This window comes from Rhipicephalus microplus, chromosome 7 (assembly GCF_043290135.1).
Source record: "Rhipicephalus microplus isolate Deutch F79 chromosome 7, USDA_Rmic, whole genome shotgun sequence".
Classification (NCBI taxonomy): Eukaryota; Metazoa; Arthropoda; class Arachnida; order Ixodida; family Ixodidae; genus Rhipicephalus; species Rhipicephalus microplus.
In genome coordinates, this window is record NC_134706.1 from 143,431,479 (window position 1) to 143,458,750 (window position 27,272).

Consider the following 27,272-nt stretch of genomic DNA (forward strand, 5'->3'; position numbering starts at 1 on the left):
GCCGCCTCGTTGCCGGCCAGCGGGGTTTGTGTGTGTGCGGGGGTCCATATGACGAAAGTGTCATTTTTTTCCCGAATTTTGTCTTCGTTAGTCATTAGGATTCGCAGCGCCTCTCGGGAGACACGACCGTTCGCATAGTTGCGTATCGCTGCTTGCGAGTCACTAATTACTACTTCGGCCTCAGTGGTCGCCACCGCGAGTGCTATGGCCACCTCCTCGGCCGTCTCGGTCAGTGGCGTTTGCACCGTAACGCTCGTCATGCATGTCCCTTTACCGTCGACCACCGCGGCCACGTAACCACACCTTCGCGCGTATCTGGCCGCGTCCACGAATACCGCTTCCTTGCAATTTCCGAATTTTCTCTGCAAGTCCTGCGCTCTCTGGTTTCTTCGGCCGGTGTGATGTTCCGGGTGCATATTTTTGGGCAACGGCGGAATCACTATCTTTTCCCTTACCATCACGGTTATGTCGGCTTTTTCGCCTTGCTGCGTGTGATAGTGGATTCCCAGTTTTTCGAGGATGTACCTGCCCGTTTTAGTCTTAGAAAGTCGTTCATACTGTGCTACGTTGTGCGCTTCTATTAATTCGTCAAGCGTGTTGTGCAAGCCTAGTTCTAATAATTTCACTGTGCTTGTGTTCATGGGTAAGCATAAAGCTTGCTTATACACTTTCCTGATTAAGCAATCTAATTTTATCTTCTCGGCGACGTGCCAATTCAAGTAAGAGGCAACGTACGTGATTCTACTGAGGACAAAGGCTTGCACAAGTCTAATAGTGTTCCCTTCTTTCATACCACTATGTCGGTTCGTAATTCGTTTTAGAAGTCGGATTGTCTGATTTACCGCGTGTTCCAACCTGCGAACAGTTTCGCCATTGTGGCCATTGGCTGCAATATACAAGCCTAACACGCGTATAACGTCTACTTTGGGAATGACGTGGCCTTCCGAGGTCGTTAGCTGTATCGCTTCCTCTGCGTGATTTGCGCTTTGTTCGCTGTATTTGGGCTTTCGACCTCTGCGCGTAGGTCTGTAAACCAGTAGCTCCGATTTCTCAGCCGAGCAGGTGAGGCCCGTGTCCTCTAGGAATCTTTGAACCGTATCGATGGCTCGCTGTAGCGTCTGTTCTATTTGGCCGTCACATCCCCGAGTTACCCACAGAGTAATGTCGTCTGCGTACAGACTGTGGGAGAGCCCGTCAATCTCTTCTAATTTAGCTGGTAACCCTATGAGTGCGAGGTTAAAGAGCAAGGGCGAAATCACCGAACCCTGAGGAGTGCCGGCGCTGCCCATCTCTATCTCTCCTGACTCTAATTCTCCCAATGTGATCCTCGCTGTCCTGTCCGTTAGAAAATCACGGACGTAGTCGTACATCCTTTTACCGAGTCCTAGTTCTATTATTCGGGTAAGTATAGTCGAGTGCTTGACATTATCAAACGCCTTCTTTAAATCTAGGCCTAAGATTGCTTTGGTAGAAGTGGTCATGCTGTCTATTACCTGGTGCTTGAGTTGTAGCATGGCGTCCTGCGTGGAGAGGCTCTTCCTGAAGCCCAGCATGGTGTGAGGAATCAGATCGTGGTCCTCGAGAAAGTTTGTTAGTCTCGCGAGGACCACGTGCTCCATGACCTTACCAACGCAGGACGTCAGCGATATCGGCCTTAGATTTTCCAGCTGTATGCGCTTTCCTGGTTTGGGTATCATAACGATGCGGGCGGTTTTCCACTGTCGGGGAATACGTCCCTTTTCCCAGCATTCGTTAAGGAAAACCGTGAGGTGCTCTATCGATGTGTCATCTAGATTCCGAAGCGTTTTGTTCGTAACCCCGTCTGGTCCGGGCGATGATTTCGTGTTGAGCCTGTGCAGCACCGCGCGTACTTCAGCAATGCTGAAAGGTCTGTCCAAGCACTCGTTCGCAGTGCCTTTGTATTCAGAGTGGAGCACGGGTCTAGTCGGATTAGTGTATCTCATCCTGAGTTCATGCAAGAGTTCTGCGTGGGTGCCTTTGTAGACGTTGATTATCTTGTTGACATTTTGCCTATATGCTGTTTTAGTCTCCTCTGGATCCAGCAGGAACCTGAGGAGATTCCACGCCTTGGTGAACCCTACCCGACTATCCATGCTATTACACGTCTCTTCCCACTGTGACTTGCAAAGCTGTAAAGCGCATTCCTCGATGTCTCTATTCAGTTTAGCTATTCGCCTACGTAAAGTCCTATTGTGTCGTTGTACTTTCCACCGGGCTTGTAGGCTACGTTTAGCCTCCCACATATGCAGAAGCTTACTATCTAGGACCTGGAGGTTTGCTTCAGGAGGGACCTCATGCGTTGCTGCCGCGACATCTTGCCTCAGCATTGATGTCCATTTTTCTATATCTTCGATATTTTCCGAGGAGTCAATCCTATTTTCCCTGTTTTGCCTAAACTTGTCCCACTCTACAAGTTTTAGTAGCTTGCTTTTCTTTTTGCACGGCCCCGCATTGGCACGAATTTCTACAATAGTGTGATCACTGCCCAAATCCTCCTGTGTATTCGTCCAGCATACGTTTGTTATGTTTTGAACGAACGCGAGATCTGGTGACGTATCAGCACAAACACTATTTCCTTGTCGCGTAGGCGCGGAGGGGTCGGTAATGAGAGTGAGACCCTCCAGTAGAGCATCCTCCCATAGGTTTTTGCCTTTCAGGTTTTCGTATTTGTAGCCCCATGCGGAATGATGAGCGTTAAAGTCTCCCGCTACGAGGAGCGCTCGGGTCCCCGCGATGCCGGCCGCCTTCTTGAGTAGCGCGCGGAAGCGGTGCTTAAGTCGAGGGCTACTATACACATTAAGAATGAAAAGACTATTGTCTCGATTCTTTGGAGGTACTATCTCAACCAACAGGTGCGGTATCGCGTTTACCTTTATCTCATGCTGCGTTACGGTTAGGTTACGTTTGACTAGCGTCGCGACGGCCGGTTTGTCCCGAGGAGCGCTATCCTGAAATGACCTGTAACCGGATAACTTAGCTTTAACGTTAGTTTCCTGTAGAAGTATCACATCTGGCTTCTCCTTGTTAATCAGGTACTGTTGAAGATGTCCCCGCTTTCTAGCGTATCCTCTACAATTCCATTGCCAAATTACGTAATTTTTAGTATTGTGAGTAGCCATGATGATAGTAAAATTTAATATTTGCCAGTGTTCTCCCTAGTCTCTGTGTCCACTGGTCTGTGGTACGGTTTCCCAGTCTGTTTGAGGGGCCCGCAGCTGCTAGCTGGTAACCTTCGCTCGTTGTTTTCAACCCTCATCTGCAGGGTGGCGAGTTGTTGCTGTATTTGCTGCATTGTAGTTGTTATCTGCTGCATCGCGCCTGTAAGCTGGCTAAGCATTCGTTCCATTTCTGCTTTACGCGTGTTCTTTTCATCCTCTATTTCTTTCCTGACTATGCTTATGTCGTCTTCGACATCGTGCCGTTTCCTATCCCTTTCCTCTGTTTTATGTGTTTGAATTTCGGCTTGCGCCGGGTCCACTTCAACTGCCCTGCGTTTCGAGGGGGTCGGCACCGTTTCATCCTTAGATAGTACCTCCCCTGGATTGTCCTGCAATCGGATCGTTCCGCCCTTTTTAGCTACCTCATTTTTTAGACTAGCATTTTCCTCCCTGAGTTCCTCAATTACGTTTTTGTATCTAATGTTATCTCTCTCCAATTGCTCGAGTCGTTTTTGAATTTGCATGATCATGTCGTGTTGACCTTCACTGTTAGAAAAGGCAGTGCCAGACCGCGCACGCTCGCCGGAGGCGGCTGCCGCCCAGCTCACCTTGGAGGCTTTGGGTAGACTGTCGTTACCACCGGGTCCGGCAGCTCGCGTCGCTGTAGTGTCGGTACTGGCGGGAGACGTGCCCTGGGACTTAGGTCTGTCCTTGGCTCGTTGGCGCTCGGCGTTCCTCGACCGAGAGCGGGAGTGAGACCGGGACCGGGAGCGGGAGCGAGAACGCGAGGCGGATCGGCCTCGTCTCTCCCCACGCAGCGCCGAACAGGCGTGTCCACTTTCGCCGTACACCCTATAGCTCTTGTCTGCGTCCTCCTCACGTTGCCTTCTTTCCCACTGGCGTTTCTTCACTATGTAAGGAGTTCTGTACTTGGCTTGGCATTTCCTGTCTCCGGTAGGGTGGTCCTTGCCGCAAAGTCGACATCGCAAAGTTGTGAACTGTAAAAAAAAATAGCACTAGTGCCATTAACATAGTGGCAATCGTTACAGGCCGCAGTCACTTGTGTTTAATAAATGTGCAATTTTTAGAAGCAGGTGTAGATCTTGTCTATGTTGTGTACACGACAAACATAAGTTGAACCGTAAGTTTGTATGCCAACTAAGTATTTAACACACAATCAACGTCATGTTGGTGTGGCGCAGTGGTTAGCGTCTTCGAATGGGAGTCCGCAGGTTGCACGTTCAATCCTCCGTGGCGCCTTTCTTTTTACGGGACGGGATTTTTTTATACAGTTTTTATAGAATTGTTTTTTATTTTTTGTGGCAGCTCGTCACGGTGATTCTGACGTCATTTCGCGCTCAAGTGTTGCCGGCACTGCAGCACCCACCCCCGTGGGTGCTGCAGTGCCGGCAGCACCCACGGGGGTGCTGCCGGCACTAAAAAAGCAGTGGTGGTTGCGGATGCGAACACTCGTCTAATTGCTGTTCCTGCCTTCTACAGGTGTTCATCCAGACAGGCCGGGGTCCCGATAGTGACTGCTGCAGCACCTGTCATTTCATCATCCACGTGTCAACGTGGAACGTTGTATTCTGGATAATCTGGCCGCATCATATCTACCGTTCCCAGCATTCCTGTCGTCGTCCTGCGCCTGCGTGGATCTTCAGTCTTGGCATCAAAAGCAGTGACAGGAGGCACGCCCGCGTCAAAGCAGTGGTGGTTGCGGATGCGAACACTCGTCTAATTGCTGTTCCTGCCTTCTACAGGTGTTCATCCAGACAGGCCGGGGTCCCGATAGTGACTGCTGCAGCACCTGTCATTTCATCATCCACGTGTCAACGTGGAACGTTGTATTCTGGATAATCTGGCCGCATCATATCTATCGTTCCCAGCATTCCTGTCGTCGTCCTGCGCCTGCGTGGATCTTCAGTCTTGGCATCAAAAGCAGTGACAGGAGGCACGCCCGCGTCAAAGCAGTGGTGGTTGCGGATGCGAACACTCGTCTAATTGCTGTTCCTGCCTTCTACAGGTCAGTTGGTTTTACGCAACCCTTGGTATTTAGCTCTGTTTTATACCGCAACCACTGCTGCTGCTGCTGCTGCTCTTTGTATTATTTGCTCGCTCGTGTGTTCACTTGTATTCTTCAATAAGTTTCCTGCTTGTGGTATCACAATGCCTACGAATGCCGAATTAGCTAAGAGAATCGAGGACCTTGAGGCAAATTTTGACAGCCGATTGGCAAAGCTCGTGGACAGAATTGTGGGTGACGTTACGACGAAGCTTCGAGAGACGGGATTTGATCTCGGTGCTCTAAATTCAGAGATTAAAAGTATGGATGCTGGCTTGAAAATGCTTAACGACATTGTAGAGACTGTCCGTACTCAACAACAGGAGCTTTGTTCTACTAACAAAGCTTTGAAGAATGAGAACGAGACTTTAAAGAAGAAGGTGGCGGACCTGGAGCAGTACACTCGGATGAACAACGTCGAGATCAAGGGCGTTCCTTCTTCCCATGGGGAGGACTGTGTTGCCATAGTGCAGTCGATTGGTAACAAAATCGACTGTCCTGTATCGGGCACTGATCTTGACGTTGTTCACAGAGTGCCAGCTAAGTCTGGCCAACAGAATATTGTGGCCCGTTTCTGTTCACGTGAGCAAAAGAATGAGTTTGTTAGGAAGGCACGTAAGGCTCGCCTGAATACACGTGCTCTTGGTTTTTCTGGAGAGGGCACTCATGCTGTCTTTGTTAATGATCACCTCTCGCCGGATAACAAGAAGCTTTTTGCTAAAGCACTTGTTCTCAAAAAAGAGAAACAGTGGGCGTTTCTTTGGACTGATAACTGTCAGATAAAAGCAAGGAAATCTACTGACACCAGGGTATTTCGCATAAAATCAGAGATCGACCTGTCTAATATCTCCTAGTTATATCATACATTAGCAATCGTAGCGTCTATCCAATTGCAGGATGGCGTATATTTCACCGTCTGAACTCTCATCACGGATGTCTCACCCATGTAGGGCGTTAATTCACTTTAACGCTCGAAGTATAAGAAAAAATTATGATAATATTACCTCATTGCTGTCGGCCATTGGTCACGAGTTCTCTATCATCTGCATCAGTGAAACGTGGCTATGTGAACATGACAGGGACCTGTTTAAGTTTCCTTCCTATTCTTCTGAATACTGTCACCGAATCGACGATGCACATGGTGGAGCAGCTATTTTTATATCTTCATGCCTTCACTATCATAGGCGACTGGACTTGGCACTAAGTATTCCTGGTTGCGAATCGGTGTGGATCGAACTTCATGAACCACATTTTTCGGAAGATAGTAAGAATTTAGTTGTTGCCTGCATATATCGCTCTCCATCGTCATCTGTCATGGAGTTCTGCCTAGCTTTAGGAGAGGCGTTGAAAACTCTGTCATTAGAAGGGAAACGGGTGATTATTTTAGGAGATATGAATATCAATCTTCTTGATGACACCAACGCAAATGTTTCTCAATACATTTCCTGCTTCAGTGGGTATGGTTACGAGTGCCTCATAACTGCACCTACTCGTGTTCCACTTCATGGCAATGGCACTATAATAGATCACATTTTGTCTAACCTCATTAGTCCTCCTGAAGCAGCTGTCATCGAGGTGCCTGTCACAGATCATTATCCTATTTATGCAAGCATAGACATCTCAAATAATAATAAAATAAGTCGATGCTTCAAGAATATTTTAAATACTGCATCATTCATTAACATCGTCGAGCAGTGTGATTGGTCGGCAGTTAAGAAATGCAATAATGCTGAAATAGCCTACCAACAATTTTCCTCTATTATTTCAAATGCAGTCACGGCCGCTTCAACATTAGTAGTAAGCAGAAAAAAGTACCTTGTCCCAATTAATCCGTGGTTGACACCTAACCTGTTAAAATGTCTGCGGAAAAAGGATAACTTATACAAAAAGACGAAAAAGTGCCCTTTCAATGTTCACCTTCTAAAGCGCTATAAAGAATATTCAAATACATTAGGAAAGTTACTTAAAGCCGCTAAATTAAGGTATTTCGAAGATAAAATAAAGCGAGCCGGAAATGACGTTAAGCAGCAGTGGAAAACTGTAAACAATTTTCTTGGCAGGACTACGGCACATTCAGATATAACCTTGATTCACTCAGAAAAACGTGTGATCGATAACCCATCTGATATCGCGAACTCTTTCAATGACTCATTCGGCATTGATATTCCTCAGTCGACAGCATCCCTCGAACACACTTGTTCACGATTACCACATTCATTCTTCCTTTATCCGACGTCACCCGAGGAAGTGTTCACCGTTATCAATAGTATAAGGAATACAAGCGCTGGTCTCGATAAGTTCTTTGCTGCTGACATGAAACTGATAGCTCATTTAATCTGTGATGCATTATGTCATATTATAAATCTTGTATTTGGAACTGGGTTCTTCCCTACATCTCTGAAAAAAGCAAAAATTATTCCCGTTTTTAAAAAAGGCGACAAGCGTTTAATCTCCAATTACCGGCCTATAGCAATTATTTCATTCTTCAGTAAGGTCATAGAAAAGCTTTTTGCGGGACGTTTACGGTGTTATCTAGACAAGTTTCACATTCTTTCTAACAAACAGTTCAGTTTCAGGCCCGGTTACTCAACTGAACTCGCCATGATATCGCTAACAGAGGAAATTAAAAATGCTATTGACTGCGGTAGTGTAGTTGGAGGCGTTTTCTTGACCTTTCAAAAGCATTTGATTCTATTTCGCACGACATTTTATTTCAGAAACTACAATCAATTGGTGTATCTGGCGTTCCACTAGAACTAATTCGTAACTATTTGCGTGATCGAGAACAGGTGGTATCTGTGTCCGGTACCTTTTCCAACCCTAAAACCATAAACATCGGTGTTCCACAGGGTTCAATTTTGGGCCCGCTTTTATTTTTAATTTATATAAACGATCTTCCTCAATGTCTAGCACATTCGTCCTGTATACTCTATGCGGATGATACCACTATATTAACTACGGATAAAGACGTTGACTCGATGTTGTTTAAACTAAATACCGACCTGATAAATATCGTTAAATGGTTCAATAAGAATAAATTAAGCATAAATGCTAAAAAGTCAAACTTCGTTGTATTTTCGTCACCTAATCGAATTATACCTAGGAACCCCTCTGTCTTCGTAAGCGATACTCAAATTCATTCTACCTCTAGTACAATGTTTCTCGGGGTCAAATTAGATGCACATTTAAAGTTCAATTCACATGTTTTAGAGCTTACGCGGAAAGCCGCATATGCCATTAGAATATTTCTAAAAGTTCGCCCGTTCTTTCGTTTTGAAATATTGTTGTCACTTTACTATGCTTTCTTTCACAGCAACATAATCTATTGCATTTCATCATGGGGGAAATACGTATGCCACTCATTTATCAACCATCCAACATCTTCAAAACCAAGCATTGAGAATAATAACGTTCAGTGGCTTCATGTCCGATGCATCAGCATTACTCTGTTCGCATGGAATTTTATCAGTTCAGAAGCTGACTAAATATTTTCTCGGCATTCTTATTTACAAATATGTGAATGGAAAACTTCCGATTCCTTTGCTACACTCAAGTCAGTTTCCTCAGTCGTCATCGACTCGTTTTGCAAAGGCTAATAACTTCCTTTTACCCAAACCTAGAACTAATTATGGCAAGTTTACTACAAAATTTTCTTCTATTTCCCTGTGGAACTCTTTACCTTTGGAGATCAAAAATAGATCCCTCGAAATGTTTAAAAAAGGCTTGCGTTTGCACCTATTAAATTCTTAATGCATGATACTATATGAACTGAATGTTATTGCATTTTTCTGTTAGTTTTGTGCTCATCGGTACACCTTGTATAACTTATGTTCGCTATTTCGTGTTTATCTGTACAATTTGTATATCTTAAATTTTCTATCCTTACCGTAATAATGCTTGATATTATACAGAGTGAATGTTACTGCATTTTCGTGTTAGTTTTTGCATGCTTAGCTGTACATTTTTATAACTTACGTTCGCTATTTTGTGCTTATGTGTACATTTTGTATACCTTCAGATTTCTTTCCTTACCACTCTTTACTATTACGTTGTATCGCTCATGTATGATTTTATAGGAGGTCTCACTCACAGTCTCACGACTTTGAGACCTCCTTCTGTATTTGTACATAACACATGCACTTGTATCACTTGTATTTTGATTCTGAATAAATTCTGAATAAAATTCTGAATATCCCACCATGCGCCATGGTAGGCGTTTCCCACCATTCACCCACTACATTATTCCACTATAATGATGGGTGGTGGTTTACACCATGCCCACCATTCGTTTTTTTCTGATAGGGTATCTACTGATCTTTTTGATTTGACACAGAGGTTACACGTAGACCTCAATTAGCTAAATGCAGAGCTTCAGAGCTTCTCTGCTGCAAGATGAAACACAAACTGAAATTGAAAAAAAGTTAGCTTCTCCTATATGTTCCAACAGTTTAATTGTCCAGGCATACACAAACATATCTGCGAATCTCTTTCATATTTGCAAAATAGCGTCCTTAACGTCCGTCATCTGTCAGTACAGATGTATTTTATGAGATCTCGTTCGGAGAGATGTGCGATATTGGCCGCCATCAATAGTGAGTGAAGTGTCATGCAGACTAATACATCAGCTAACTTTGCAAGGGCAAAATAAGTTGAGCTTGAATTTCGTGTCTCGATGCTTCTAATACAAGGGCAGACTTCATTACAATAACAAAAGTAGCTTTATATATTTGTACGAATAACGTTATATGATATCGTTTCATAAGGTGCCTTCTTTTCATTGCACTAAAATTACAAGAAAGCATTTATTCGGCACATGATTCTTATTCTGAATAGGTCTTTTACCACACCGCTTTGGCAGTATGAAACATCTCCTAAAGAATAAGACATTCGAGGTCTTACTCCGGATGACAATTTTCGCAATATCGCGGAAGCAACACAATAAAGAGTGAGCAGCGCAGTCTGCATTTCTTCTTGTTCCTTGTGCGGCGCGCTATTACACTTGTCATCACGGAGCACCAGTTAGCCAGATCTTTAACTCTGAGAGATCATTCCGGCGAAAAGACGTGGTAGAAAGGTAAGTGGCAGTACCCTCATGTTTTTTCCAGGTGAATTCAGTATCAGTTGCTGGGCAATATCAGATGCATTGCAGCCTTTCGGGACGTCGTACTGCCATCTACGATAGCCCGAGTGTGCATACGAACCGGCCGGGGTCGCATCCGTGACTGCTGTTGTCGTCACTATGCCAGTCCACTTGCCGGCGTCCTGAGCCCATTGCATGATGCTGTCCACGTACGCAGAGCTGTCATTGTGGCACTGTTTGGCCTGCGGAGGTAGATGGCACAGTGGGCCAATTTGTTAACGCGGTAGTAATGACTCGTCGACAAATCCACAGTTATGGCTCAGAGATCGCTGAATTGTTTCGTCGAAAAACACAACGGAAAACCCGAAACTGGATGAACCCCATAATGTACTTTGCATTAGTGCATGTTTACGTTAACGGTGCAGTTGCATTTGCAGAATGTTGGTGCACATGTTTTTTATGGTAGAAATGATGCAAAAACAGACGCACGTATTGATGACGCTTGTCATTGGTCATTATTTCATACAAGTCAAGTATAGAAATTGTGTATTGGATGATCTCAATATGAAGCACCTAAGAGCAGGACAATTTGTTTTGCATTCATCGCCAGTCATTCTTTGCTTGAACAATCAGTACGTAATTGCAGTGGGTAAAATTAAACCCAACACCTTATTCTCAGAAATTTGAAGTCGTAGTTTCAAGCTGCTTCCCCTAAATTGGTTGTGTGTTCGCGAGCTTGACATTCACATTTGCTAAAACATTGATTTGTGTCTTATCCCCAGATTATAAGTCTGTGTCTGCACACACATGTTCTTGAACCTCCTTGACCTCCGCATGGCGTCGCACTCTGCCATGCGTTATCTTTCAAAGGTCCTATACAATTTGGAACACACCCTTTTGATGGTGTGTTGCTAAATAAATAACCACAACTGGCGTAAACGTCGGCAAGGGCATCAAGCATTCTCAAAAATAATTAAAGGTACTGGTCAAGCATTTTTTTTTCAAATTGAGCAAGAGATTGTTAAGCTAGCTGCTAAGGAACAAAAAAAAGGAAAAGAAAGTTGCAAAAAATGTGTGACGAACGAAGGCTGTTTACTAACTGTTAAAATTGTGTTTTTTTTCTCCCAGTCTCGTGTGCACATAGTCATCATCAACTTGAACGCACAGGTTATACCTCTAATCAAGATAAGTTAACCCCTGACTGTGACTGGACGTACAAGAAGGTTGATTTTTTGAAATCATAACTTGTTTGCAGAAAAGGAATAGCAAACTTGTCGTCACTCTTTCGCTTGTTTAAGTTTATGTCAGAGGCTAAAAAAAGTGCAAGTTAAATATCGTATGAACGTTTAGCAAGGTAAGATATGCACCACCACGCAGAGAAGGATAGAGCTGGTAACACAAAATGAAGGACTTACATTTGTGACGTAAAACAAAGCAAGATATTCATTAATTTCCGTACAGGCGTGGTATGCAGCGTGGCTCAGCTATCTTTACGAACAGTTTAAAATATGCCGGCAAACTTTTTGACAATGCAAACAAATGCCTGTTCCTTACAGTCCAATGAAGTAAGCCACACTGTCTGTGTACCGCTTTTGTATGGTGAGGCCCGTTTACTTAACAGTTTCGAAGCACACATGATGCAAAAATATACTGATTGTTTTTCAACACGTCTCATTGCACAGGCTCTAACTTCACATCTGCTAATTATTAGTATATTCTGCCGGCTAGAGATACCCGCAAAATGCAAAAAAAGAAAAAAGAATGGCCCCTCTATATGCATGTTAATCTGCAAATGTCGTCTAAAGACTATAGTCTTGCGCCTGGAGAGATTGAACAAAACATTTATTTGATGTTCTGCGCAAGAAAATCGGTAAATGGTATTCTGGAGGCGCTCCGTTAGAGTGCCTCAAGTGTGCTGAGGAGGCGAACGAGCGCACCAAGTCGCGTCACAGGTGAGACATGAGCGCATTCTGGTGGTTATCTCGGAAAACAAAATGAGTGGCTCTGAGACGGGCATGCGCGCCCGTCTCAGAGGTATTAAGGCGTAGAACGCAAGGCGACAGGTAAATACTACCACCGTGTCTGAGCAAAGCGTTCAGAACACTTCCCTTTTCGTGCAAGCGTTGCATGGTCAGCACCGCGTGATAAAGGCTACAATCTTTAGCATAACTTTTCTTATGACGGGCGCGCGGCTCTGAGATGGGCGCGCACCTATTTCAGAGCCGCGCGTTTCGTTTTCCAAGATAACTGCCAGATAGTGCTCATGTCTCACGTGTGACGTGACTTGGCGCGCTCTTTCGCCTCCGCAGCACGCTCATGAGACTACAACGCAGCGCCTACAGAATACCATTCGCCGATTTTCATGCGCATAACGTCAAATAAACTTTTTGTTAAATCCTCTCCAGTTTTTTTCTTTCTCATTTGCGCATTTCTCAATAGTGATAAGTAGTAGAACGCAAGGCGACAGATATGTTCCACTACCATGTCACCTTAGCAAAGCGTTGGAAACACTTCCCTTTTCGTGCAAGCGCTGCATGGTCAGCACTGCGTATTAAACGCTATGGTCCTTAAAATAACTTATGTGTGCCTTTTCTAGTAAAGGATGCACATACAGAATACATAAGCGTTGTTAGAGTGCGTCAGATATGCGCGATAATTGTTTTTTATTTGAATATTGCACAAGTATGAAAGCTGAAAATTGAGCAACGTGGGTGGCCCCTGCGGATGTGGTTGGCCCTTTAAATATTCACTGGTGCTGTTTAAATTGCCCAATACTGTTAAGGGGGGGGGGAACAGACAAAGGAAAAGACAGCCAGGCAGACCAAAATTTTTGTGTCGAAGGTCCCCAAGGAGGACTATCGTCTTTAAAATGTAAGACACAGCTCGTTTAACTCTAATTGAACATACGACACCTTGGCAGCGATGTTGAAAGCCCGGCGTTGCACCGAGTGAGCTGTCTTGACAGTTTCAGGGCTCCGAATAAGCGAGTCCTATGAGCCTCACACACTCTCTCTCGCACAGTGATCTCTTCTGGCGATCAGGTTGTGCCACCCTCTGTGAGCGGTGACAACAAATAATGCAACATGGCACCTGTTAGCTCGACAGAGAACGCTTCGTCGACGACATAGTTAGAAGGAGTCCTAAATTGCACGCCAACTCGTAATCTCAAGGGGCATGATCAAATCGTTCCGTTAGAAGCGAGAAACTCACAGCATATCTACTGAGTGAATGAGGACATATGGGGTGAAATGATTCGTCCATCTGTCTGTCTGTCTGTCTGTCTGTCTGTCTGTCTGTTTGTCTGTCTGTCTGTTTGTCTGTCCACTCCTATGACACCACAGCACGCATAGTAGGGAAGGACGGATGAAGGCTTCGCCCCACTGATCATCATACACTCAATTGATATGCTGCGAATTCCTTATTATACTAAAACCACTAACGCCATGTAATGATAATGCGTACATAAACATCTACACAGAGCCCCATCTACTGAGGAATTCTTTAAACTAACTAGAAGTGGCTACTACAACATAAAACTACGAGCGAATGGCCTATACCCAATGGAGCTTCGCCTATTAAAACACCGTCTGCGCTAGCATTCGCAAGCCGTCCTAGGCGCAGTTACGCTCATTGCCGTTCGCTTCGTGTTAGCGTGCTACGGATCGTTGTTGAACAAGTGCAGCTTCCACCCACCCTAGTGGCGTTCAAATCTGATAATAAAACTGCTGCAGTAAGCGCCGCAGAAAGGCAACGTTGTTGATGGGCGAATGTCGAGCCTTGCAAGGGTTAAATATAAGCTAGCGCGATGTGGCCCGGCTGCTTGCTTTCACTCCTGAAGATGTGAAGATGCTTTCCATGGTCAACTGCAGTGTGGTAGTGCATGTATGAGCACAGTATTAGGTTAACATATTACTCGGAAGCGCATATTGTGTCGTTAAGCTTCCTAAATGACGACGCTTTCAAGAAGCCTATCTCAAGTATCAGTGTTCATTGTGTGCTTGTTGATGTTAACTTTGCGCGAGATTCGCGAAACGTTTTATCCCAGCATATGTTAGCCGCTTCATCTAATATAACGGTAACATATGGGCTTTAGTCGTCGCAACAAAGATGCACCACCTGGCGTCAACGTGGGTAGATCTACGTAAAACAATGCTATAGCTGTCAAATACGAATATATGTTAACAAACTATCATATTTCCTCAAAATAAGCACTACTTCTGTGAAGGCAACTTTTTGTGCTATACTTATTCGTATCACTGAGCACCAGTCATGTCTTTTTCTGTCTTTTTACAGCAAAAGTTGTTACGAGATCACAACACAGGTCACATTCGTTGTCGTAGCTGTCCGCCACCGCATCCTCCGGTGTCTGCAACCACTGTCGCATGAAATGAGATATAGTGGAATATGGCGCAGTAGGTAAGAAAACCGAAGGACACAACGGGATTCAAACCCGACTCTGCTGAGTGCCAGCCCAGTATTTTACCACTGAGCCACACCAGTTCTTGAAACTCGCTCGCCAACTTGCGTTAGGCAGGCTTGATGTGGCGAAAAGCTTCGCGTTAATATAACTATAATGTGTTTTAAAACAGCAAAGAAAACACCAGGCGTCACACGATGTGAATTGCGTAACGAGTTGGTCGTCCGATGCTCCAATCGATTACACAAGCTTGTTCTTGATCACCCAATAACTGAGGCGCTACCTACTTCAGGCCTAAATCTTCATCGCCGTCAGTTACATGCATGAAAAATTGGCATAAAATTCCTAGCAACTGGGAAGTGGTGGTTGTTTTTTTTGTTTTCATCTGCACATGGCTCATACCCAAAGGAGGATATTGGCTGATTATAAGATGAATTCGCCCGATACTCTCTGCATTGCTTCATTCGTAAAAGGGCTAGTTATCTAATTATGATTTGAAATGTCCATTCCAAACTAAAAAAAAGCCGTGAGCCCACAACTTAGCAAGAACTTTTTTAGTCGCAATGATGTATTCCAGAACGGCGAATAAAACTTCCCTGTGGCTGTACCTTAGGGTAGAGGCTCCAAAAGGAAGACGAGCAGGCTCTGATAATTACAAGCCCAATGTTTGAAGAGATGGTGCTAATATGCTTTTTCTTAATAACTGGAAACGGTGACAATATAATGAAAAATGACTAATTGTTTTCTCTTGAATAAAGTAATTGCACATAAGGAAATCAATAAACCGGATCTCTGTGTGTAAAAGCCGAGGGAGCTAACGCGGCAACGAAACTTTGTCATGACAACTTCCATTATCCTTGAATTAGACAGTTCGCTGCGCCAGATAAATAACAAGAGCTGGTACTCCGGAGAAGCCATCAGTGCAGCGTCTGATAAATTGTGCTTTATTTTAAGCATGTGCGATTGCGCCAGCGTAATATGTACTGTAGGTGGGAAAATAGGAGTGATCGGTGCCGAAAATGATGCCTTCGCAAGAGAGTCAGACATTTCATTTATCAAAATACCTTTGTGCCCTGGTGCCCAGATTAAATGAATACTTCAGAGATGACAGGGAACAAATTATTTTAAAATTTTCAGTATGGGTGAGTAACCAAATGTGGACTGAGAAGAGCACACTGATGAGTTCGTTGTTATTGCTACGACTGGAATCGAAGTATTTACCTTGCGCAAAGCTAACATTATTGCCATAAATTACATCAGAAAGACAGGAAGAAAACCTGGTAAGGGAAATGAAAATGACCAATCAAGTACAGGACAATATATTCTTCTTCTTTCTTCTCAAATGCGTGAGCGCGATTATTTTAACACAAATGGAGAATTACACCAAGTGCATACGACCGCTTTCTACAGCATAGAAGAGCTGACCGTGAAAGTACTGCGCAGTTAAAATGTGAATAGCTCTGTATGCATTCACTGTGGACATCGTTGTCTCTAATGATGTTCCCTTTTCATGTTCTTGAGTATGCAGTAATTACAGTAAGGCGGGGGGTGGCAATGTTACAACTACTGCTTAAAATACGTTACGCACGTTTTGAAGGAATTTCGCTTCGGGCAAATATATACGGATATGGGGTCACATTTGATGCAGTTGTTCTACTTTTTCTTCATTATCCACGATTGTTAGAATGGCTGAACGACGTACCTTAACAGTAGAGTCCACACCCAATGTGCCCATGTTGGCCTTGACTCCGCAAAGATAGGCGGTTGCAGAGTTCGCCGAGTCAGATGTCTGTGTGTCAAGTCCATACGTCTTTGACAGTGCCACGTATGGGAAGCGTTCCCACGAAAGAACATACTCTTCGCCGCTGTTATTGTACTTGGACTGTCCTTTGTAGATACGAGCCGCAGTGACGGTGCTCACACCCATGCCATCACCTAAGAATAGCACAACGTTTTTGGCAAGATTGGTGACAGGCTGTCTCGATAACTTCTCCTGAATGATTTCATCTCCAAGACGTTCCCAGTAACTCCGATTAGCTGCAGAAAATAAAAGCAAAATTAAATCACTATAGGCAGCAATCATGTACACTGAAGAGATGTGCTTGAAGTAGTTTAGACTATGTGGTGATTGCAGATAACTGAAATTACTGCGACCACAAAAGGATGCCTTCAAGTACTGCTAATTCACGCCACTTTCGTGGCTTGAGTAATGTGAAAAGTTGTTAGTCCACAGTCAGCAAGAGGAAAGGCAGAACATTGTGACTTCGAAAAGATGATGAAAATCGAAGATAACCTGGGACGTTTTAAACAAAAGGGACTTCTTCTACAGCTGTAGGGTACTCAATTGAGAAGCAAATGAGCTTGACCTTCTGAAATATTTCTCTGTATTTATCTCACCAAAATTGTTAAGCTGCGACAGGATTTTAATTGCCAATACATTTCTAGCAAAAATAAAGCCTGTCCTTTTGTACCGCTGCTCATTTCATCGCCTCCTCGGTATCTTTTGCCACCGTACCTTTCATGCCCATTTCTCTTTCCTCATAGCAAGGTAGCAAACCGGAAATTTTCTTTTGGTTAACCTCTCTGTATTTCACTCAACTTTGTTCTCTCTCTCTTCTCGGCATCTTTATCCTTCTGTTTATGAATATTAGACTGTACATAAGTATTCAGTCTGCTCTGCCACGCTTGCCTATTTTTGTTTCGCATGATCTAACACATGAGCACACGCCAGTTGGCCCCTACGGTTAATAAATAATGGGACCTAATGCGTGTTGCATGGGCGTTGGCACAATTTTTTTTCTTGGGTGGGTGGGGGCACCTATATTCAATAGTATTTTGCACTGTATGTCATTCCGAAAAAAAAATCCGAGAGGGGGGCACGCTCCTGGTGTGCCACCCCATGCGTACGCCAGTGTTGTGCACTGCTATATTTATTTCATAAAATATGTGAAAGGCTGAGTTCATCAATTTCTAAAATGGGTGTTTTGGAAATCAGGGAAGCTACCAACTCCCCCGTTGCAAACTAATTCATGGGCGCAGTTTAGCATGAAGACTGGCAGTCTACTTGAGCAAACAATAAATTAGGCAATCGCCTAATTGAACAAGCTATTCAGGGTGTATTCAGCAACACTTTGCAGGTTATATGCCTCATTACTCCACTCTAGAAAAATTGTGCATGTTTGTTTATACCACACAGGGAAAAGACTTTATACTGGCCAGGTTGTTTTCCCTCGCACCGTGCGTAGTGCTGATTCGTACGCTTGTTTTGGAAATACTTTTCGACCTATGGAGCCATGTGTAAGGAGATCAACTGAGGCTGTTCGTCAGAATGTAACACTCTATGCCCGTTATATTAGTGCATTGCTACTCCATAATGCGCGTGCTGCAACAGTACATTCGCCGGATATTCATGACATGGACCACAGCTTGTATACGGGATATTCACTATTCGGCTTGAAACCTGTAAAGTGCCTTGAGAGTGCACCTCAAATGCTATGGATATAATGAGCTTACTGAAAAACGTGGTGCGTGCGTTTTTTTATAACGTGACGAAGAGGATGTACAACGCTTTAGTCCTTTCATGCTTTGTTTAATTCGTTTGACATAACAAGTTGATTTCGAATAATTCAGCTAAGATATTGCAGTTCCCAATCTACCTCACTTAGACAGCTAACGAGCTTTCGCGTTATCGCTTCTTCAATAAACTGAATATGCACATGCTAGAGCTGACCCTTTTTTTTATTTCTTTCCGCCATTACACCCTTATTTGTCTGACACAATTCGAGTGCCGAATATTGACCCCACCGCAAGCTACGTAATTAAATTGTTGCAAACAAAAATGTTTTTTTTGTATTAGGCGCACAGTTTAGTGACAGTACGAATGAAAGTAATGCTGTTTGAATTAGGATTGAATGCATATACCGGCATTCCATTACAGCAACCAGGCACCAACACATGGTGGCTAGGATGTTATTGAATAGAGGTAAGCGGTCCGGCTTTTCGATAGGGCGGAATTGTAAAACACGCGCGAGTACTGAGGAATCACTTCTACATCACGAATAGAACTCACACAAAGTCTCTCATGCATTCGCCTATGACGATTGAACGCGAAAACAATCGCCTTTTTTTCTACGTATCGTTGTATTGCTCCGTCCCCGGCCAGCTGCGAATGCCCTCTGCTTCTCACCAGGTTTTGCACTGCCTGTGTGATCTGGCAACGTTTGATCAAGTGGTGGTGTCATGTGTGACGTCATCATGCTATGTCTTTTAATGTCACGCTCCAGTGACATCATGACGTCACAAATTTCGGCGATAATCGATGTCATCAAGACATGATATGGTGATACCATCATTTGTGATAATGTTTCGCGTCGCTTGTGGTGACGCCGACAGCCAATTTTGGTGTATAGTTTGACAACTAGGGTATTTGATAAGCAAATAAGAGACAATGAAAAAGGGAAAAATAATTACAAGTAAATACTTTATGGAAATGCTGAAATCATCTCATTCGCCCTACAGAAACGCTTGGTAAGCGGTAAAATGCGCGAAAAGAAAATGAAGATTGTGACGTCACTAAACGTCATGATGCCATATTTTGCCTCATGGGTATAGTAAGTCCTACGCAGCTCCCAATAAAAAAGAATCATGCTCATTGTCTGCTCATGAGACCAAAGACTTGACATACCAAATTTTGTGAAATTTTTTTAAGCCAATGTAGACAAAACACGCCGAAGACATTTTAAATTCGTGAACCCAAGGGCGCATATTTCGGCGCAAAACTTGGAAATGGGGCTTCCAATTTGATTTTCTCTTGTATTACCTTCTGGTGGTAGGATTAACGGCAATAGAGTTCTTAGAGAAATCTCTATTTTTATCACTTCATTGTTACACTTTGGTGTCCCTTTAACAGCAATCACACAGTGTTTATCGTTTCAGTAACAATTCTTCACGGCGTCAAACATTTTATGCAGTTGTCGTTAGCGGCCAAAGACACATTCCTCTGCAAAAATTTGCTGATTGCTGTAGCCTACTACATGGACAGTTCATTTGTGTAAACAAAGTGAGCGAAGGAGTTTGGTGCTTATGAGCGTTCTGGAAAGAACACGCAGGTTGTGATTACGCTGGTTTGTGCCATGAGTTATGAATAAATAGGGAGGTACTAATGTCTGCCATGGGGGTGTAGCGGTTACGGAGCTCTTCAGCTGACACAGAGATTGCGTGTTTGTCTCCAACGTGGTGCTGCATTTTGACGACGGCCAAATGATACAGGCTCATGTACTGCGACATGTCAGTGCAGGTTGATTGATTTGTGGGGTTTAACGTCACAAAACCACCATATGATTATGAGAGACGCCGTAGTGGAGGACTCCGGAAATTTTGACCACCTGGGGTTCTTTAACGTGCACCCAAATCTGAGCACATGGGCCTACAACATTTCCGCCTCCATCGGAAATGCAGCCGCCACAGCCGGGATTTGAACCCGCGACCTGCGGGTCAGCAGCCGAGTACCTTAGCCACTAGACCACCGCGGCGGGGCCACGTCAGTGCAGGTTAAGCACCACCAGATGGTAAAAACTTCCGGTGACCTCCACTACTGCACCCCTCTTCTTGGCGATAGTCCGCTGTCTTCACCGCTCTCGTAGATCTTCGAGCTCTACTTATTTCACTGTGCCCTTGTTGGCCCAATAAAATAACATTGAAGAGGAGTGAATCATGTAGAAAATGGCGTTTTACAAAGGAAGCTGTTATGAGACTCGTGTCAAGTGCGGCGCCGTAGTTGTCCGGAGCTGCCGCCGCCGCAACCGGTGTCCGTAACCACGATCACGGAAATAGGAGGAAAAACCTAGTACAAAGGACTCAGTGGGGCTCAAACCCGGGTCCACTGGGTGCCAGCCCAGTATTCTACCACTGAGCCACGCTGGTGCTTGGGACTTGTTCGCAAACTTGCCTTAGGCAGGCTTGATGTCGGGAAAGGAATCACGTAATATTAGTAATAAAGCGTCTTAGAACAGCAAAAGAACAACCAGTCATTACACATTGCGAATAACGTTTCCAGAGGGTCATACAATGCTCCAACTCACTAGAAAAGCGTGTTCATGGTAACCTATGAACTCAGGCGTATAACCACTTCAGGCATAATTCCTCATCATCGCCCGCCACTGCATGAGCAATTGGCACAGAAATCCTTGAAAGTGTTTAGCGGATACAGCACTTCTCAGAAGAACGACAAAAAATAGCATAGTGAATGCCTGTCTACTACCAAGAAATTACAATTACTCATGCCTTAGTGGGTATCGAGCAAGTGTGCTTGCAGTAGTTACCTCAAGAGGGTTTAGAAAAGGCTCTGAAAGACTTCTTTAGCTTTCGCTCTGACTGTGCTGCGCCTTCCGCGCAGGCCAGGCTTTTTAGCTCCACTAACGTGAAACCGAGCGAGGGGCAAATCGTGTAGTGTTTCTTCTTTTTCTACTTGTATTTCACATGCCCGGTTTCACTTCTTTACGCAAGTTGACGTAGGTGTCCTCTCCAGTAATGTAGTCGGGTGTTTGAAGGGCTTACTATTGTTTTCGAGATTTTGAGTTTACGGGTGGCGAGTACCATGCACTTATTGTGGCGCATGCCCATTTTAAGTGTGGTGATTATTAGGAGGCTATGGTCTCGTATGATGTCGCAGGCTGTGGTATGCTGTCTCATAGGCTGTCGCTTGACGTAATAGAGGCAAAATCACATATCGCCTAACCACTTGAGCGCGCACCTGCGTCAAACAGAAGTCTTCTACCTGTTTTTGTTTGAGCGCCTTGATGATGATAATAACTGCGAAGCATGTTACGGACTCTGGCTTTCGTATGCTCTTTTGGCTTGGAGAATCGCAGGTGAAACCACGTGTGGAAATTGAAAGAGAGGAAGCAATCGAGACACAGAAATAGCTGAATAGAAAAAAGAAAGTGGAAGCTAAATAAAAATGAAGAGAGGAAGGCACAGACAACTGGAAAAGAAAACACTAAAGAACAAAGAAAAGAAGAAAAAAGTTGAAAAAAAAAAGACTGCCCCACTTCTCACTTTGTTTTTAGGCTTGGTGCTAATAATCCATGAAACGTTCCGCATGCCGTTACAATAAGTTCATAAGTAAGCTGATGGAGCTTTAAGTTATCCTTAAAAATATTATGGAAACATACAGAATGATTGAAATGGCATACGAAACATTTCAGTACAAATGCGCAGCTAGCGTTGTAAGACGAACCATGACTATATGACACACAATTACGACAATACACAGCGACAGGTTGAAACCCAGAGGTGCTTCGCCGCGTTATTTTCACGTCATAAATGCCTACTAAATTTGTTCACCTTGTGTAGTCATAGTTCCATGGTAGAGTGGAGTCACCATGCGGAGTGAACTTTATGATATACCGTGACTACAAGAAGCACCGTGACGACCAGAGACACCGAGAAGCCGAGCCCCTAAGTGGCTTTGCGCGTAAAAGCTTCCCTGGGCAAGAATAGCGCATCTGTTAGCTTCTTTCGTTCAAGACAAGTGACAATAAACGCATGCTTAGGATTCGTAAAATCTTTTACCTGAATTTAGAGATGAAGTGTGATGCAGATTCTTATGAAAACTTTAGATGCAGAAATCAGATCGACCAATTTGGTGCCGACATGCGTCAGTTACTATTATTTGCACTTGGGAGCAACTCCACCTTTGTGAAACGAAAATTCTAATTATTAAGCCAGGTGCGCTTGACGGACACTAAGGCTGGCGTGCAACGAGGTGGAATAAGTTGAGCTGAATGAAGTAGAATTATTTAGGAAAGAAGTTATATGAAGTGGGAAAATCAAGTGAGTATCGTGGCGGGAGCCATAGCGCGCTAAGTTGTGGGAGTGGTAGGAGGAGTGGCACAAATCCGTAGTCAGAAGGTACCCACTTTCTTTGGGTAAATTCGCCTACGACCTACGACGGCTCCTTTACAAGAAAGCTTTGACTAAAAACAGCCTTGTTGCTGCTAAAATTTCATCAGCAGTCTAAAATTGACGTGCTTGCATAATAGAAATTTGTTTTGGGTTTTCTTTGCGTATTGCATATCAGTACATTTAGCATGTTAGACTGTACTGGAAGTGCAGCAGCACACACTTAAAAAGTACGCAGTTCGAAAGACGGTACAAGCGCTTGTGTCTACTTTCTTAATCCATCGCCGTCTAAGTGGTAGCTGTTCAACTTGCGTAATGACATGACTGATTGGGAAAGGTAATGCTATAGACTTCGTTGTATTTGGAGTTGCTTATGATTAGAGAGACATTATTTAAGCGGCATAGAAGGTAATTCAATAGAATTTTCTGGCGTAAATTCAAGAGAATAAACAAAGACGAGATCAGGGAACGGCACAGATGCTTACTGTATAACTCAGTGATAATGAAGCGTCGGAAATAAATTTTTTAACCCTGAAATAACGTGCAAAACTTGATGGCACCTTCCAAGGCCGAAAATAAGAAAGAGGGAATTACTCCATTATTCGCAGATAGTTCGTTATGTCCGCTCGCATGTGCACACTTTTTGCAGTGTGATATGCGCGTGGCTATCATAATAGAAAAAATCTTTAGGAAACAACAAACAAACAATTGTTCGCTATGAAGCATTGCCTAAAATTCTCGTTTGATGTGAACGATTCTGAGAAACGTCATTTACAATTCTCGCAATTTTCCTGTATCACACAGTTTATCTATAGTGTTTATAAATTGAATTACCTTCTCGACGATAACGAAAAGCTACCTGAAATTATCAGAACATCTCACCTTCATTCTGCTTGTTTGGTACAGGAAATTCAGCGTAGGAAACCTGCAAAATTGTTGCAACAAATAATAGAACACGGCTCATTTTTCTACGAAGAAGCTAAAGCGAGTGAAGCTCAGTTTAAGTAGAACTGCGGAAAATTGACGTAGTTCTTTATACAATTCATCTTCGATTGAAACACCAAGTATGATGCGTGAGAAAATGTCGGCTGTTTAATGCGTTTTATGCGGCATTTCCAACTCTTCAAACTTAAAGCTAAATCAAACCCTTGAAGGGCAAGCGAACTTTCGCCGTCATGGCATTCTACTATTTTTTCAGACAAAACACAAGCCATTTCCCATGTTTTCAAGAATTTAGTATTGATACGAACGTGCCTGGGAACATTGGGCACAAAATATGATCAAGACACGACGAGACACCACAGCTTGTGTACTGCTTTCTACAGCAATACACCACATCTCATTCTCCGAGACCCTAGGCTAGCTATTCGCGTTTTCAATGAAGGCTCCCTTTGTACCACCATAGGTCAGGCCACTCTGAGTTGCTGTCAGAATGCATAACTTCTTAGAAGTGCTTTGCCGAGGCTATGATGTGAGCATTTTGCGTCAACACAAGATTCTAAAAGAAAGGCGCTGCTTATCTTTGTTAAAAACGTCGATAGACTTTTTCGAGTTTTCCCTGGCTCCTCACATGAATGTGTACGAACGATACATCAATATAAAGCCAAGTTGAGTTATGTAAGCAGACGAATAACTTATGAACAAAATGAGCCTATGAGCACTTGAATGGTACAACGAAAACATCATATAAGATAAAGAAGGGCAACCGGGGTCGCTCTGTTCTTGGGCATTTTAAATTTATTTATTTATTTATTTATTTATTTATACTGTCAACCCACACTGGGTGGCTACAGAAGTGACGAACAAGAAAGTAACGTACAAGGTTGCTATGTTCCACGAAAATAACATGCTTTGTATGTGAAGCATTGCAGGTGCAAACACCTTTAACCACGACACGATAACCACGACACCATCGCTTTCTCTGAGAGAGAATGTCTGCGTAGTGACAGTCGTGTTTGAGTCTGTGGCGTCGACGTCTATAGCGGTGCCATTTTAACGACAGGCGTCTGAACTGCCGCCGCCCAGAACAGTCTGGTGGAGCGTCATAATAGGCCCACGAATTCTGCTTCCAAGGTACTTTCGGCATAGTCGGGACTAGAACAGGCAGGTAACGACGCTCCGATTGGGCATGGCTCGGCGCCACCGATGCAGAACCCGTGCTGAGAGCAGGAACGGCCACGGTAGGCGTGGACGCGACCAGCGGAGGAACCTCGACAGCAAGTAGAATACAAACTGACTCTGAAATCATGGCTGGAACACTTAGTGGATGCACCTCTGGTGGATCGAGAACAGACACAGCATCCCGGAGGCCACCACAAGCCGAAAGACGCATAGTCGGGGCGGAATTATCGGCAGGCAAGACGGGAGCAGCAGGAACAATCGACGTTCGGTGAGCTGTGCGCAAGCAGCTAGAGTCTGGAAATGCTCAACCGCAGGAAACACGACAGGAGCAGGCACATCAGAAGCATGTCCATCTGAGACACCGGCAGGTGCAGCACAAGTGAACATGCTCTCAGTCTGGGCCGGAATCATCGTAGTTTGTGAAGTTGAAGTTTGGCCTGGTAGAATTTGCAAAATTTTAGCAGAACTCGGAGGAGCTGGTGGCACAGCATGGTTGAAAGCATAACGTTGTAGCAGTCTGCTCAAGTCACGTAACCGAGTTGACCTGCAGAGAAGCCAGCTGCTGCTACGTGAGGTCGACGCGCTCCTCTTCCCTAGTATGTTCTAACGCTGCCTCAACAGTAAAAGCGTCCCCTATCTGGATGAATGACCGAAGCAGGTCGGGGACACACAGGCCATACAGAATCTGGTCCTGTATCATTGTATCTGCTGCGGTGCCGAAATTGCGGTTGTTGGCCAACCGCCGCAGCGCTAGAATAAATTGAACGGAAGTCTCGTTCGCTTCTTCATTACGTCGTCGGAATTGAGCATGTACGCAGAAAGCGTCATCATGTGGCGTGAACTTTTCGTCCAGAAAAGTTGAGACCTGCTGGTGCGCGTTGCACGTTGCGCCTTGTCCTGAAGCCGGGACGCTTCAAGCAGCGTCTGCTCAGCAGCAGCCTTGTAGTACGCTTGCAATCCCTCCACTTTAAGCGCGTTAAGCAGCAACGTCTTCTTGGCGTCTGGCGTGGCGTCCGGGGCCGCCGCGTCAATATATACTTGCAAGACGCGACGCCAGGTCTTCCACGGAATCAGAGGCACGCCAGGGCATTGCATCGTTCTCCATCATCGTGCCCCAGCTATTGTCACCAGAGATCACAGTACAGCCTTCAAGGCGCAGTTGCTTTGTGATATCTTGCAGCTGAGTGGTACCACAAAACCAATAGCAACAACATTCCATTCGCAGACCTTGCGTTAACCCAGCGCCCCAACAAAACCATTGCAAAATTGGCCTCAGATCACAAGAATTGGGAGGAAGTCCTCCCATACGTAACATTTGCCTACAACACGGCTCTCCAGGAAACCACCAGATTCGCACCTTTCAGACTCGTTTACAGCCGCTATGTCACCACGACGCTTGACGTAATGCTCCTGCCGACTCCGTCTGCGACCACCTCTTCAGATACAAACGCTTTAGTTCAGCGCGCTTGTGCAGCAAATAATTTTGTGCGGCAACGCATTTCGTTTCGTCAAGACCAAAACGCTCGCCGATACAACAGCCATCACAGAGTGGTGGCCTACAATATGGATGACCTAGTCTGTATTTGGATGCCTCTACGACGACGTGGCCGCTCTGAAAAAATGTGCGAGTGTTTTGGACCCTGCCGCCTTCTACATCGCATAGGCAAAGTCAGCTACGCAGTTGTGCTAGCGGAGACATCGCACCATTGCCGCTCACAATGTTTTTATGATGTGGTTCACGTCACAAGAATTAAACAATATTATTCGCGCTGATTGCAAGCAGCAACCTTTGCAGTACCGTCAAGCACCGTCAAGCAGTCAAGCACATTGTGTTTCTTCTTGTTTTCCTTGCAATTATGCCCTGTACTATTCAAGTCCTTACTAACGTTCTCGGCACAGCTTTCACTTTTGTTTTAAACCAAGGTATCTAGCCGAAGCACTTTTTTGGGGAAGAGGGTAATGCCACGCGCTAGTGGTAGTCGAGGCTGAGAGGGAAGAAGTTATTGGCTGCGGAGAATAGAAGTAAACGACCGTTCACAACGTCTCGATCCCTTTGTCATTTCCTCTCGCGACAATAAATAAACTTAAAAGATTCCATAAGTTCACCAAAGGATGACACTTGCTCTACAGGATCGGCGAGCTTCTTCTATTTTTGATAAACCTAGCAAAAAAGCTAAACTTCAAACAGTCAAGAGGCAGAGAGTGAAGGAATATCTCTACTTAGTGTGGCTCTGCCTAAAATAGGTATCATTTGAATGACATAACCAGCCTCTCTTATTGTGGTAAGAATATAAGTGATAAAAATAACCTTCAGGTTTTTGAGAGTGGTCCTCATTTTCAATGAGTGCAAATTCACAACTTCTCCAAGTTATGAAGCAGAGTCATCTCGCCAATACTTCTTAAAAAATACCCTACTGTGAGGTGTGGCATTTTATTAGGTTTGATTTTTGTTTTTTTTCCGTGTATGGCTGTGTTGTAATTTCCAGGTACTACGAAATTCACCTGACT

The 27,272-nt window shown here is 44.3% G+C and overlaps 1 protein-coding gene across 5 annotated transcripts in view; it reads right to left on the reverse strand.

Moving 5' to 3' along the window:
• Positions 1-23,687, reverse strand: part of LOC119182278 (alkaline phosphatase, tissue-nonspecific isozyme-like) — an 85,178-nt gene extending 61,491 nt beyond the window's left edge. For 2 of the 5 annotated variants that reach the window (XM_075869820.1, XM_075869819.1), the window contains exons 1-3: positions 23,526-23,687; positions 16,444-16,778; positions 10,333-10,566 (exon numbers count right to left, since the gene is read on the reverse strand). In XM_075869820.1, the coding sequence (XP_075725935.1) occupies positions 10,333-10,566; positions 16,444-16,778; positions 23,526-23,607 (651 nt within the window). In that variant the 5' untranslated portion in view covers positions 23,608-23,687. Of the gene's footprint in view, positions 1-126; positions 4,178-10,332; positions 10,567-16,443; positions 16,779-23,525 lie in introns of those variants that run through there. The other 3 variants (XM_075869822.1, XM_075869821.1, XM_075869818.1) reach the window with 2 other exon arrangements.
• Positions 23,688-27,272: the final 3,585 nt, after the last annotated feature.